The sequence below is a fragment of the Sinohyriopsis cumingii genome, chromosome 4, assembly GCF_028554795.1.
Source record: "Sinohyriopsis cumingii isolate HCF-2022 chromosome 4, ASM2855479v2, whole genome shotgun sequence".
NCBI lineage: Eukaryota > Metazoa > Mollusca > Bivalvia > Unionida > Unionidae > Sinohyriopsis > Sinohyriopsis cumingii.
In genome coordinates, this window is record NC_142964.1 from 51,131,717 (window position 1) to 51,148,436 (window position 16,720).

A 16,720-nucleotide genomic window follows, 5' to 3' on the forward strand; every position below is an offset into this window, starting at 1 on the left:
CCATTTTTCAGCACACGATATGCTATGCATGGCGGCCAGTATTATTTGGTGGAGGAAGAACCCGGGAAAACCCGGGAAAGAACCACCGACCCACGAGAAGCTACTGGCAAGCTTTCTCACATACCAACATTGTCCGAATCAAAGACTCGAACCCACGCAGACAGAGGTGAGATGGCAGTGATCCACTCGGCCACGCGGTCCCCCCATGTATATACAGCATTTTAATTATATATGTGTGTGTGTGTGTGTGTGTGTTCATTTAATCGTAAGCCTTTAAGTAGTTTAGGAGGAGTAGCGATGTAATGATAACAAGCTTTTCCTAACAGACGACGGAAAGCAGGCCATCCTATAAGCTCTTTTGTTCTGTGACTAATAAAACTAAAACATGATAATTATATTTTTCATGGATCTCTGCCCTATTGTTTGGTTCCAAAGATGGTGTATTCAGTTTTGCCTTTATTTGGAATAATATAAATACTACAGTGACTCAGTCAGCGTTCATGCGCAGACTCCTCTCGGCTGAATCGATATCTCTGTCTGAAAATCCAAAAGCAGCCTGTAATGCACAATGATCTACCGTATGTGCTCGCTTATAAGTCGAATCTAACTACAAACTGTACAGACCCAGATCTGCCGTCACATAATGCGCCGGTACATCTAGATATGTGCAGTTTGTTAGCAACAATTAGCAGAACAAACAGCATGGATCCTGATGTTCAGGCGCATTATATTACGGCGGGGCAGGATCTATGTTGTTTGCAGTTTGACTCGTCTCATAAGCGAGCAAAGACGGTCTTTAAGTACCAGCAGATCCTGCCAGGTCATTAATATACATATGAGAAAGAGCAAAGAACAAACCATCGATCTTTATGAAAGCTCTGCCTAAATATTAATTAGCATAGGAGGAAAAAGTAGCAAATGCCAGCATTGACACGCTCCGATGACTGCTGTTAATTGCAAGCTATCGTGCATCAACTAGCCATGGAGCGAAGTTAATCTCTAACAGGAACGTAATTTCATCAATATTTCATGTCACTAGCAACAGTAGCTGTATAATTCCGTATAAATAGAGATTATGTTGTAAAACATCAAGACTTCACCTCCGGTATCTCATTGACGAAGGTCAGCTTCCACGAGAGGGGTGTTAGCGCTGGAATTTAGGTTCACACGGCACAGTACTGGCAAAGATATTTAAAAAATGGTAAGTATTCTTGAAATAGATAGTTCACTTTCTTAATCAGTACATTCCAGTAAAGGATTGTTCACAAACTGGTGTAAATGAACAAGTTCAGCTGTTCTACTCCAGTATTTATGAGCAAATAAAATGTTTCGTATTAATATTTCTTTAAAAAAAACAATTTTGTGTGTATTGTGATTCTTGAGGTGGAACGTGTAATTGATCAATTTCGCTAATTTATCTTTTTACGTAACCTGATCTTCGTGTTGATAGCACTATTGCATAATGACGTCACCGATGTACACATGGGTAGGGGGATGAAGTAGGTTAACCGCAACTGCCGCTTGCAACAGTGACTGGACTGTGTCGATTGATGTGAACGAGAATTACTTTCAACCAATGGCATAGCAATCGACGAAAAAAAAACACTGGCGAATACAGGGCGTGCGGGTTGCCATGTTCAATCAAACAACATTTTCTTCTTATTAGGAACAGGGATCTAGAATTAAATTTTGTGAGGGGTGGGGTGGCGGCAGGATCTGCTGCTACGCCACCGTATTCAGCAGAATGCTTAAAACTATCTGGATTACTGTTTTAGATGCCTTCTTTGAATATCTTTATCGTAATGGGTCCATGTCTTTTAACAAACACTTGCTAAAATTGTTATATGTAGACCATGCGTTTTGCCTTTACGAAGTCTGTCTTTTATTAGTATTATTCCCAATTTTATTCTCTCCAATAAAGCAAAAGTTACTATAATAAGATAACTTTTCAATATGCTTTGCATCATTATTGAATTATAATCAAAGTTCTTATACCAGTTTCCACATGGACTATCGATTTAAAAACGTGACGTCATAAGGACATTGATCGGTTGTTCTATGTTTTATGGAATTATCGATACTAATTAACATAGCGAACACAGGGATGAGTTAATCAATATTGATGAACCAAAAATAGCCCACAGTTGCATTTTATTGATCTTTTATTTTGAACTGTTTCCCGCAGGACGAGGAAATACATTTAAAGAGTGTTTAGGGAAATATTTTACTTTTACTAACCAATTTCAGAGAGAATGTATCAGCATCCATATTGGCCAAGCAGGTGTGCAGATGGGAAATGCATGCTGGGAGTTGTACTGTCTCGAACATGGTATCCAGCCTGATGGTCAGATGCCAAGTGACAAAACCTTAGGAGGAGGAGATGACTCGTTCAACACGTTTTTCAGTGAGACGGGGTCTGGCAAACATGTGCCACGTGCTATATTCATCGATTTGGAACCAACTGTCGTTGGTAAGTGCATGAATGTTCGTAGGGAAAAAATAATATAAAAAACCAACAAAAGCCCACCATCCATTACTGGAAATACAGAGTGGGATTGCTTATGTAAGAAACAAAATAATAAAAGATAAGGAAACCAAATAAGACCGTCTAACGTAAATCATAGTTTATCATCACATAACTTTGAAATGGAGAATACGTGATGTAATGAAATATCTTGCAGTTATGTAGCATCCGCTCGTTCCTCAGACCCACCCACCCCCCGCCCCAGTATGTCATAAAAAGTACACATACAAGTAAAGAAGAAGAAGAAAACATAAACAAAAACAGTTCAGTCTTCTTACCCCAGGGATATAGATTATTAAATATCTTATTTCATGGAAAAAAACTACAGAGCAGACAGAAAGTCATGGTTCATGAACAATATAAATGTTTGCCTTAAAGTGATGACAGGCCATAGACCCAAATCATACGGGCCAGCCTAGTAATTATGATCATCTGTGTGATGTAGAACTTGTTTCTAACTTTACCATATGTGACTGCTTAATGGCCTTTACACTAACACTTCCATATATATCCATACTTTGTCTCAATGATAATCAATATTATGTAATAACGTGGAGGATAAAGGTACTTATTAATTTGACGGAAATACAGGAAGACTTACGCGTCGACAGATCTAAACACAAATTGTATTGTATTATAATTTTATCCAGTTAGGCTCTCCTTACAATAACTAGATGGGACAAACAAAGATAGGTTCATGTCGTGGTGACCTTTGCAGTTCCCTGGTCCACTAATTTTGAGTAACTTATCCAAAAAAGCCTTGCATTTTTTTAATGGACAGTTGTCACTTTAAACGATATTTTCCGAATGACGTTTTTTACTTTCATACATGTGAAAGTTGTTATCTGGTTGGTAATTGGAAATGTCAAAAGAACACGACCACGTATCGGTGTCCGACAAGTCTCCGTTAAGTCGGAGATTTCGAATTTAATCTTACTGTGTTGTATTATGTAATCAGACTGATGACATAGTTTCTGTGCCATACTGAAATGATCTTCATTGCACATAAAGCATGTGCTATGTTTCAATATATAAGAGTACTTAGAGATTCATTACACACCATCCTATTGGCAGCTTCGTAGCAATTTTTTTTTCCAACAATATCTTTGTCGTTTTCATTGGTGTCCTCTATTTATTCGGCCATATTTTCGATAATCAGGGCTAAATGGACTAATATGTGGATTATATGGCCTCTTGAAAACTCATTTCACAGTTTTGAACACACACACACACACACACACACACACACACACACATACATACACATATATATATATATATATATATATATATATATATATATATATATATATATATATATATATATATATATATATATATATATATATATATATATATATATTTCAGAGTCTTTCTCTTATAAAATTATAGCTACACTACCCTCGACTCCGTTCAATGTCAGCTTCCAATACGATTTCAGATGAGGTCCGCACTGGTACATATCGTCAGCTGTTCCACCCAGAGCAGTTAATCACCGGCAAGGAGGACGCCGCTAACAACTACGCCAGAGGTCATTACACCATCGGCAAGGAAATCGTGGACCTTGTACTGGACAGAATCCGAAAGCTGGCCGACCAATGTACCGGTCTTCAGGGGTTCCTCATCTTCCACAGCTTCGGCGGAGGAACTGGATCAGGGTTCACTTCTCTACTAATGGAACGATTGAGTGTGGATTATGGTAAGAAATCCAAGCTTGAGTTTGCAATCTATCCAGCACCCCAAGTGTCAACTGCAGTTGTGGAGCCCTACAATTCCATCTTGACAACCCATACTACTCTGGAGCATTCAGACTGCGCCTTTATGGTCGATAATGAAGCTATCTACGATATCTGCAGACGTAATCTGGACATAGAACGTCCAACTTACACTAACCTCAACCGTCTTATCGGTCAGATTGTGAGCTCCATCACGGCTTCACTTCGTTTCGATGGCGCACTTAACGTGGATCTGACCGAATTCCAGACCAACTTGGTGCCCTACCCTCGGATTCACTTCCCACTGGCCACATACGCACCAGTCATCTCCGCTGAGAAGGCCTACCATGAGCAGCTGTCTGTTGCTGAGATCACCAATGCATGCTTTGAACCAGCCAACCAGATGGTGAAGTGCGATCCACGTCACGGCAAGTACATGGCCTGCTGCATGCTGTACAGAGGTGACGTTGTTCCAAAGGATGTCAATGCCGCCATTGCCACCATCAAGACCAAGAGGACAATCCAGTTTGTTGACTGGTGTCCAACTGGTTTCAAGGTGGGTATCAACTACCAGCCACCCACAGTTGTTCCTGGAGGTGACTTGGCCAAAGTGCAGCGTGCAGTGTGCATGTTAAGCAACACCACGGCCATCGCTGAGGCCTGGGCCCGACTTGACCACAAATTCGATTTGATGTACGCCAAGAGAGCCTTCGTCCACTGGTATGTAGGTGAGGGTATGGAGGAAGGGGAATTCTCTGAGGCTCGTGAAGATCTGGCAGCTCTGGAGAAGGACTACGAGGAGGTCGGCGTGGACAGCGTTCAAGGAGAGGGTGAGGAAGGAGAGGATGAAGAATATTAAATGCTGAGAATTTGTATTTTACAAGGAACAATTTTAGGCATGTTTATCACTTGCTATCCACCCATTAACCATATAAATCTTATGGAAGAATAAATGCTGCTCAGAAAAGCTATTCATTTCTTTTCACATCAGTTATACGCTGAAAATATAAGCCTGTAGCAGTTCTACTGCGTTGCCAATTATACATCCGTCATGGCGGATAAAACAGAACAGTTATCAGAGAATAAAAATGAATCCTTAAATTAATATAACCTGAAATTGGTGGGGAAAAAATTCTCACTAATACCATGCCATGTTTATTATTACTCGCAGTTTTCACGACACACATGTTAATGAAACAATAATCGACATCAATACGGTTCATAGGAAAAGCTTAATCGTTAAGCCATCCTTACAAGATATAATGCAATAAATATGTATTAATTGAAAGATGTAAATTATAGACAAAGGTTTCCTGATGTTTATAGGACCCCATATATTCTTTTCAACGTTGTGTTCACAATAAATAACATTTCATGAGTTCGGAGTTAACAGTGATGGCATCTATCAACTTTGTTCGACCCATAGACTCTTCGTAGCGGGCAAGTACAAAAACTATTAAATGCCCCTAATGCACGTCAGGATAATCAAGACATTTCTTTTTTTACAAAGGACAAAACCAAGTTAACAACTTGTTGAAATAAAAATTCAAGTCTCACACAATTAAATGCAACATAGATCTCACCAGGTTATACAGCACTCACAACTGCTTCAAACTTACTGGGGACCAGGTCTATGTAGGTTTATTGCCGCCATAATTTGGTGCATGTATTAGAATATGTTCTATATTTTATTTTGCATTATTCGGTTTGGTAGTTTTTTTGTGTGTGTAGGCTGTACAATCAGATTTAATCTTTACATCTGCTAATATATTTTTTTCTAAATTTGATATGCGTGATATTGGAATGCCGCAGTTCCTTATCTTCAAATTCAACCTGCATATGTTCAATATTACACACGACAATATTCAATTTCTAAGTCTCCTCACCGCATTCTGACAACTCATTTGATTATATGTTAATCACCATAGCAGTAAAATACACATATCCTAAAGTTACAATGTTGCACCGAGTGGTCTAAAGCGCTCTCCGTTACGATCACTGCCATATCAGCTCTCTCTGCGTGGGTTCGAGTCTAGGATTCGGACAATGTGGGTATGTGAGATAGCTTCCCAGTAGCTTCCTGTGGGTCGGTGGTTCTTCCCGGGGTTTTCCCGTTCTTTCTCCACCATTAATACTGGCCGCCATGCATAGCCTATCATGTGCTGAAACACGGCGTTAAACCCCACAACAACAATCTTGCACAGTGAAAATTACAAGTAGATGCTAGTATAATGCGAGTTGGAATATTGTAATCAACGCCGTCTGTTGTCATAATGGGACATTACTGTAATCATCCATTATGACAACATGCGGGGCTGTAAGATGAATCACTGAATAGGTACAATTGTCCTGGGTCCAAAATAATACAGATTCTAAGCATGGAATACGTAGTCACATATCCCTTAGTACACCCACAAGCATTTGTTGACTTATCGTTCGTTCGTTCGATCGATCGATAGATCGAGAGAGAAAACCCCTAACCCACACTTATTTATTGTTCTAGTAATTTCAGCCCAACTATATTGGTAAAATGGCATACATTTTCATTAACACTTGCTGTTTATTTATTTATTTATTTCCATAGTTATTTCTATATTTCTTGGGGATCAGGGACTGTCCATTGGTATCTCACTAAAATCGGACAATCATTAGATATAAATACTCATGTATATATTCATGTATAGCATGATCTATAACACGCTTCATTGTCAGGGGACATAACTAGTCCCTCTTCTTTATGTAAATATAGCTCAATTAAATAAAATGGCTTGGGATTTGTGATAGCTTTTTTTTGTGAAGTTGCACAAAGAACCTACGGCGACACACATACTTCTTGAAGTTAATTATATATTTTAGTTATTTAATTTAAATTTATTTGGCTTATATTGTTCGGGGCGTTTCATCTAAACCACGATTATAACAGAAAAATTGTACTTTTTGTGGCAGGTCTTTATTTCTATCTGCAACATAACACTAAATTCCTTCCACTCTTTATATTCAAGCACTCAGTTCGATTGATAGATAGATAGATAGATAGATAGATAGATAGATAGATAGATAGATAGATAGATAGATAGAAATAGCTAGATATATAGATATATAGATAGATAGACAGATAGATAGATCGATAGGTATGTATATTGATAGATAGATAGATAGATAAATAGATAGATAGATAGATAGATAGATAGATAGATAGATAGATAGATAGATAGATAGATAGATTATGGATGTGAAAAAACCGGGACAAACATTCCTCGCAGAAAACTATTTTGTGAAGTGCTGAATTTGACACATGAATCTTCGTTAACAAATCTTGATTTTAAATATAATTTTTGAAATAAATATCTTGCTAATATAAAATATGAATTCTGTATGAGTAAGAAGTAAGATTTTTTAAACCTTTCATTGTTTTGTTTTTATTATATATATATATATATATATATATATATATATATATATATATATATATATATATATATATATATATATATATATATATATATATATATATATATATATAAAAGCAATGTCATGCCATTATATACATTTATCAACATCATAGTATTAAGAATACTGTCCAACTGATTTTTTAAAATAAAAAATCCACCAAATATTAGATTATACTTTATTGTGAAGTTATTCACGCAATCAATCCCACTGGAGTTCAAGTTATTCACGTAATCAATCCCACTGGAATTCAAGTTATTCACGTAATCAATGCCACTGGAATTCAAGTTATTCACGTAATCAGTCCCACTGAATTCAAGTTATTCACGTAATCAGTCCCACTGGAATTCAAGTTAGTCCCGTAATCAGTCCCACTGGAATTCAAGGAATTGTTTGGTTTGAGTATATACAAGTCCATGAGGTTAAATTGCTATTTTGCAAGCTAGCGCAAGCTTTATGGAAATAAAATTATACCTTTCTGACCAAATAATGCGAAGAATGCCTTTGATGAATATTGTTGTCATGGTGACTATATATTTTACAAATAGCCTGTCTTTATAATATACGTCCCTGATTTCATACACATGTTTATCGAAAAACCACAATATCCAAATATATATAAGAGAGAGAGAGAGAGAGAGAGAGAGAGAGAGAGAGAGAGAGAGAGAGAGTAGGGGGAGATAATTTTGTTTAAAGCCAGGTAGGTTTATTATTTAGAGGATTGGTGAGAGTGATGAACTTTATACAAAAATCTTATTTATAACTAACCTGCGATATAATGGTAAATTATAAACAATGACGTTACAACAACATCATCAACAGCAAACAATAACGTTCCACCATCACCAACAATAAAATATGAATAGGAGAACCGGAGATTATGCTGGAAATACTAAAGTACATTGTAGGTGAAGAGTTGGTTTCTTTACAATTCGTGTAGAAGAAGTATTCATTTTCAAAACAAATTTAATCTGGGAGAAAAAAAAGCATTTTTATTATCGTATCATTCACAAAATAAGACGTTGCTGTCGAGACACGGCAGGTCGGATGTGTTGTCATTAACCTATTAAATCTTGTTTCATGCTAACGGCCAAATGAAATTCGCAGCTTTCATTGCGCTACATTGTAACTTTCATTGCGCTACATTGTAACTTTCATTACGCTACATTGTAACTTTCATGGCACACATTGTTACTTGCACTGCATAAATTGTAACTTGCATTGTACTGCATTGTAACTTTCATTATGCTACATTGTAAGTTTCATTGCACCAAAATGTAACTTTCATTGCACCACAGTGTAACTTTCATTGCGCTACAGTGTAACCTTCATTGCACTACATTGTAACTTTCATTGCGCTACACTGTAACTTTCATTGCACTACAATGTAACTTTCATTGCGCTACATTGTAGCTTTCATTGCACACATTGTAACTTTCATTGGACTACAATGTAACTTTCATTACACTACATTGTAACTTTCATTACACTACATTGTACCTTTCATTGCACTACATTGTAACTTTCATTGCATGGCAATGTAACTTTCGTTGCACTACATTGTAACTTTCATTACGCTATATTGTAACTTTCATTATGCTACATTGTAAGTTTCATTGCACCAACATGTAACTTTCATTGCACTACAGTGTAACTTTCATTGCGCTACAGTGTAACCTTCATTGCACTACATTGTAACTTTCATTGCACTACAATGTATCTTTCATTGTACTACAATGTAACTTTCATTGCGCTCCGTTGTAACTTTAGTTGCGCTACATTGTAACTTTAATTGCGCTACATTGTAACTTTCATTGCCCTACATTGTGACTTTCACTGTGCTACACTATAACTTTCATTGCACTACAATGTAACTTTCATTGCGTTACATTGTAGCTTTCATTGCACACATTGTAACTTTCATTGGACTACAATGTAACTTTCATTACACTACATTGTAACTTTCATTACACTACATTGTAACTTTCATTACACTACATTGTAACTTTCATTGCACTACATTGTAACTTTCATTGCGCTATATTGAAACTTTCATTATGCTACATTGTAACTTTCATTGCACCAAAATGTAACTTTCATTGCACTACAGTGTAACTTTCATTGCGCTACACTGTATCTTTCATTAAGTTACATTGTATCTTTCATTATGCTACATTGTAACTTTCATTGCACTACAATGTAACTTTCATTGCGCTCCGTTGTAACTTTCATTGCGCTACATTGTAACTTTCATTGCGCTACAATATACCTTTAATTGCACTACATTGTAACTTTCACTGCACTACACTATAACTTTCATTGCACTACAATTTAACTTTCATTGCGCTACATTGTAGCTTTCATTGCACACAATGTAACTTGCATTGCACTACATGGTAACTTTCATTGCACTACAATGTAACTTTCATTGCACTATATTGTACCTTTCATTATGCTACATTGTAAGTTTCATTGCACCAAAATGTAACTTTCATTGCACTACAGTGTAAGTTTCATTGCGCTACATAGTAACTTTTATTGCGCTACATTGTATCTATCATTATGCTACATTGTAACTTTAATTGCACTAAAATGTAACTTTTCATTGCACTACAATGGAACTTTCATTGCGCTCCGTTGTAACTTTCATTGCACTACATTGTAACTTTCATTCCGCTACAATATAACTTTAATTGCATTACATTGTAACTTTCACTGCGCTACACTATAACTTTCATTGCACTACAATGTAACTTTCATTGTGCTACATTGTAGCTTTCATTACACTACATTGTAACTTTCATTGCACTACAGTGTAACTTTCATTACTCTACATTGTAACTTTCATTACGCTATATTGTAACTTTCATTATGCTGCACTGTAAGTTTCATTGCACCAAAATGTAACTTTCATTGCACTATAGTGTAACTTTCATTGCGCTACAGTGTAACTTTCATTGCACTACATTGCAACTTTCATTGCGCTACATTGTAACTTTCATTGCGCTCCGTTGTAACTTTCATTGCGCTACATTGTAACTTTCATTGCACTACATTGTAGCTTTTATTGGACTACAATGTAACTTGCATTGCACTACATGGTAACTTTCATTACATTATAACGTAACTTTCATTACACTACATTGTAACTTTCATTACACTACATTGTAACTTTAATTGCTCTACAATGTAACTTTCATTGCACTACATTGTAACTTTCGTTGGACTACATTGTAACTTTCATTGCACGTTATTGTAACTTTCATTACACTACATTGTAGCTTTCATTGGACTACAATGTAACTTTCATTACACTACATTATAGCTTTCATTGCACTACAATGTAACTTTCACTGCACTACATTGTCTGCACTACATTGTAACTTTCATTGCACTACATTGTAACTTTCATTGCACTAGATTGTAACTTTCATTGCACTACATTGTAACTTTCATTACACTACATTGTAACTTTCATTACACTACATTGTAGCTTTCATTGGACTACAATGTAACTTTCATTACACTACATTATAGCTTTCATTGCACTACAGTGTAATTTTCACTGCACTACATTGTCTGCACTACATTGTAACTTTCATTGCACTACATTGTAACTTTCATTGCACTAGATTGTAACTTTCATTGCACTACATTGTAACTTTCATTACACTACATTGTAACTTTCATTACACTACATTGTAGCTTTCATTGGACTACAATGTAACTTTCATTACACTACATTATAGTTTTCGTTGCACTACAATGTAACTTTCACTGCACTACATTGTCTGCACTACATTGTAACTTTCATTGCCTGCATTGTAACTTTCATTACACTACATTGTAACTTTCATTACACTACATTGTAGCTTTCATTGGACTACAATGTAACTTTCATTACACTACATTATAGCTTTCATTGCACTACAGTGTAATTTTCACTGCACTACATTGTCTGCACTACATTGTAACTTTCATTGCACTACATTGTAAATTTCATTGCACTACATTGTAACTTTCATTACACTACATTGTAACTTTCATTACACTAGATTGTAACTTTCATTGCGCTACATTGTTGTTGTTGTTGTAGGGTTTAACGCCATTTTTCAGCCCAAGATAGGCTATACATGGCGGCCAGTATAACTGGTAGAGGAAGAACCCTGGAAAACTCCGGGAAGAACCACCGACAAACGAGAAGCTACTGGCAGGCTTTCTCACATACCCACGTTAGCCGAGCGTGAGACTCGAACCCATGCAGACAGAGGTGAGATGGCAATGATCCGGAACGGTGAGCGCTTTAGTCCACTCAGCCACCTGGGGCCCCGCGCTACATTGTAACTTTCATTGCATTACAATGTAACTTTTATTGGACTACAATGTAACTTTCATTGCACTACAATGTAGCTTTCATTGCACTAAATTTGTAACTTTCATTGCACTATTGTAGTGTATTACATTGTGTAACTTTCATTGCGATACGATATAACTTTCATTGCACACATTGTAACTTGCACTGCATAAATTGTAACTTGCATTGCACTACATTATAACTTGCATTGCACTATAATGTAACTTTCATTGCGCAGCATTGTAATTTCCATTTTACTATGTTCTTGTGTGAGTGATATTGAGATAAAATATGATCCCCCGTCTGTTATGGTTGTGGTTGTTGTTGTTGTTGTTGTAGGGTTTAACGCCATTTTTCAGCACACGATAGCCTATGCATGGCGGCCAGTATTAATGGTGGAGGAAGAACTCGGGAAAACCCAGGAAAGAACCACCGACACACGAGAAGCTACTGGCAAGCTTTCTCACATACCCACATTAGACTCGAACCCACTCAGACAGAGGTGAGATGGCAGTGATCCGTAACGGAGAGCGCTTTAGACCATTCGGCCACTCGGGGGCCCCATTTGTCATGGTGCTTTGCAATTGGTTATTGTTTTCTAGATGATCGACCACGGTAATATGGCCTAGATCAAGCTCATAATTAAAAAAAGTATGAAAACTTGGATAACAGGAATCTGGGCAAAGATATCGAATTGAACATCACAATATGACAATTTAATAAATTACATAAATAATGAAACTGAAGATGAAATTTCAATGATGCACTTTCTCTTATAAATAGATTAATGAAATTTATGCGAAATTTAATTTGCTGTTCTGTTATACCGATAAAACAAATCGAATCATAGAATCAATGACTGATCAAACTCAAACGGCCGGCATGTCAGCAGAACCTGATTGCTTCCGATCCTGTCCAAATCATTGTTGTTGGTGACAGGATAGCGTTATCGTATTTCTCTCTCTCCAACCTCTGTGGGTCATCACTTTCATTGCAGTACATTGTAACTTTCATTGCACTACATTGTAACTTTCGTTGCACTACATTGTAACTTTCATTTCGCTACATTGTAACTTTCATTGCGCTATATTGTAACTTTCATTGGACTACATTGTAACTTTCATTGCGCTATATTGTAACTTTCATCACACTACATTGTAACTTTCATTGGACTACAAGGTAACTTTCATTACACTACATTGTAACTTTCATTGCACTACATTGTAACTTTAATTGCACTACAATGTAACTTTCATTGCGCTACATTGTAACTTTCATTACACTACATTGTAACTTTCATTGGACTACAGCGCAACTTTCATTGGACTACAATGTAACTTTCAATGGACTACAATGTAACTTTCATTGCACTACATTGTAACTTTAATTGCACTACACTGTAACTTTCATTGCGCTACATTGTAACTTTCATTGCACTACAATGTAACTTTCATTACACTACATTGTAACTTTCATTGCACTACAATGTGACTTTCATTACACTACATTGTAACTTTCATTGCACTACAATGTAACTTTCATTGGACTACAATGTAACTTTCATTGCACTACATTGTAACTTTCATTACACTACATTGTAACTTTCACTGCACTACAATGTAACTTTCATTGGACTACAATGTAACTTTCATTGTACTACACTGTAACTTTCATTGCACTACAATGTAACTTTCATTACACTACATTGTAACTTTCATTGCACTACACTGTAACTTTCACTGGACTACAATGTAACTTTCATTGCACTACACTGTAACTTTCATTGCGCTACATTGTAACTTTCATTGGACTACAATGTAACTTTCATTACACTACATTGTAACTTTCATTGCACTACACTGTAACTTTCACTGGACTACAATGTAACTTTCATTGCACTACACTGTAACTTTCATTGCGCTACATTGTAACTTTCATTGCACTACAATGTAACTTTCATTACACTACATTGTAACTTTCATTGCACTACAATGTAACTTTCATTGCACTACATTGTAACTTTCATTACACTACATTGTAACTTTAATTGCACTACATTGTAACTTTCATTACACTACATTGTAACTTTCATTGGACTACAATGTAACTTTCATTGCACTACACTGTAACTTTCATTGCGCTACATTGTAACTTTCATTGCACTACAATGTAACTTTCATTACACTACATTGTAACTTTCATTGCACTACAATGTAACTTTCATTACACTACATTGTAACTTTCATTGCACTACAATGTAACTTTCATTGCACTACATTGTAACTTTCATTACACTACATTGTAACTTTAATTGCACTACATTGTAACTTTCATTACACTACATTGTAACTTTCATTGGACTACAATGTAACTTTCATTGGACTACAATGTAACTTTCATTGCGCTACATTGTAACTTTCATTACACCTCATTGTAACTTTCATTGGACTACAATGTAACTTTCATTGCGCTGAGTTTCATTATGTGGATGTTTTACCAAAGTGATATTTAACAGTGTCCTATTAAGCTAAATATGGGAATTACAAAGAAAAAAAGTTGGAAGGACACACTTCAAAATCGTAAAGTGTGTGATTAAACATATATGTAACATTACACACATGGAATATGATCGAAGTCGTGAAGTGTGTGATAAAACATATATGTAACATTACACACATGGAATATGATCAAAGTCGTAAAGTATGTGATAAAACATATATGTAACTTTACACACATGGAATATGATCAAAGTCGTAAAGTATGTGATAAAACATATATGTAACATTACACACATGGAATATGATCGAAGTCGTGAAGTGTGTGATAAAACATATATGTAACTTTACACACATGGAATATGATCAAAGTCGTAAAGTATGTGATAAAACATATATGTAACTTTACACACATGGAATATGAAGACATGAAGTTGTAATGTTGTAGTAAAACAAAATAAATTTAATAATAAATATTGGCGCATGTAAAGTTGCAATCATTAATGCAAGTCCAACGTATACAATATGCAAAACAGAATAATACAAAATATAATATATAACATAGACTAATAGGAAATGCAAATAGAATTGTAACAATTTCTTTATCCACCCAAGGTCAACGTTTATATTAAAAGGTGGCCTAGTACTTGACCAAAAGAAAACTAGCCAGCCCATTAAGCAATTCAACGTTGCAATAACGTTGCAGCAACTTTGCATTAAGGTTGTGGTAACGTTGTCATATAACATTGTGGCAACGTGATTTGGAGAACTTGCTGGAATGTTGCTACAAAGTTGTTGTTTTACGCCACATAACATTCCTACCACATTATGACAGCATTCAAAACCTATATAAAAAAATTAAAGAATGAAAGCTGCTTGTGTTTGTGAAACCCATATGGCCCACTGCTATCAAGAAAGTCCAAAACTTGAAATAACCATTACAAAAATGTATACAATACAATCCACCTGAAAGGATCTGAGATATTTGGACTTTCAAGAAGGCTGCCATTGTCACCAAATTTGATGTCAGGTCAGCACCATTTTCATTTGGGACGAACTAAATATCACCAGTCATGTGACCGCAATAGACGTAGATTTAAGAACTGAGGGTGCTTAAGTGCACAATCTCGCAGACACTCTACAAATTTGCGCACTTGAAATGAAGTGATGAGTGATAACTCCTGCAAATTAGTTTAAAGTCGCACATATAAAAATGCATTCTGCACTGTATGTATTTGTTATTCAAATTGTAAGATAAACTGAATATGAATCTGACACGATTAAATAGTAAAGAGACTGAAGTAAGAACAGACGTGTGAGTATGAAAAAAGCAAACAATTCAACATATATGTTACCATCACTTTATTTTTATGTTGATTTTCCAGATTTTATTAAGAGTGAAAATATCAGCATCAGTATCCTCCTCATCAAAGTAAGTCCGTGTCTTGTTCTGCTTAGACTCCTGCAAAATAAAAATAACAACGGTTGAACAAAGTCAGGTCGTATCAGCGCTGCTTACGTATGAAGAAGTCAAGCTGATTAGTGTAATCTAACTTATGTTTCTATTTATATTATTAAACAAGGTTACATGTTAACTTTTGCACACTTGTCAATTCAAGCAAGTGGATGGTGAAATCAATTTGCACAAAGGCAGAGTTTCTTTGTCCAGAGATAATTCACTTCAATAAAATTTCACGTAGAAGTAGAAGATGAATATAAATTGTTGTTGTCTGTACTAAAATTTCGGTAGACCCTGGCACAAGGATAAACATAAGTTTTATTTGCAGTTTATAAATGCATCCACTTTTGCAAATACAACACCCCAAAAGACAAAATTGAATCTAACATGTATGAAATAAGAGCAAAATTCCTGAAATCTGACTGTGTAAATTAAGTAACAGTAATTTGTAAATTATGTAGCGCATCAAGTACTTTGCATGGCCAAACTGAAAAATCCAATATAAAGTTCTTGTATTTTTGTTTAGTTTCTTCCCTTATAACTTTTAGATTATTGCAAAATCTTAAAATAATTTGAAAAAGTTTATTTTCAGTCAACTTTAAAATCTATCATTATTTAAACTTATTGCTCTTCATTGCTATCATTCTGCGGCTTAACCCTTTTTATTTTTTCACTAAGAAGACCATGCACACAATAGTCAATTCAGAATATTAAACACATTTA

The 16,720-nt window shown here is 35.6% G+C and overlaps 1 protein-coding gene across 1 annotated transcript; it reads left to right on the plus strand.

Annotated features, from left to right (window-relative positions):
• The first annotated feature begins 847 nt into the window (after positions 1-847).
• LOC149801145 (tubulin alpha-1A chain-like) lies at positions 848-5,210 on the plus strand. Its single transcript, XM_089955165.1, has 3 exons — positions 848-1,201; positions 2,248-2,470; positions 3,966-5,210. Exons 1-3 carry the CDS (start codon positions 1,199-1,201, stop codon positions 5,096-5,098), a joined length of 1,359 nt encoding a protein of 452 aa, XP_089811291.1. The 5' UTR covers positions 848-1,198; the 3' UTR covers positions 5,099-5,210.
• The last annotated feature ends 11,510 nt before the right edge of the window (positions 5,211-16,720 follow it).

Bases quoted from the DNA above. Each gene is read 5' to 3' on its own strand.
- LOC149801145 (XM_089955165.1), top strand. The intron at 2,471-3,965 runs GTAAGTGCATGA...ATACGATTTCAG, and splicing joins TTTGGAACCAACTGTCGTTG to ATGAGGTCCGCACTGGTACA.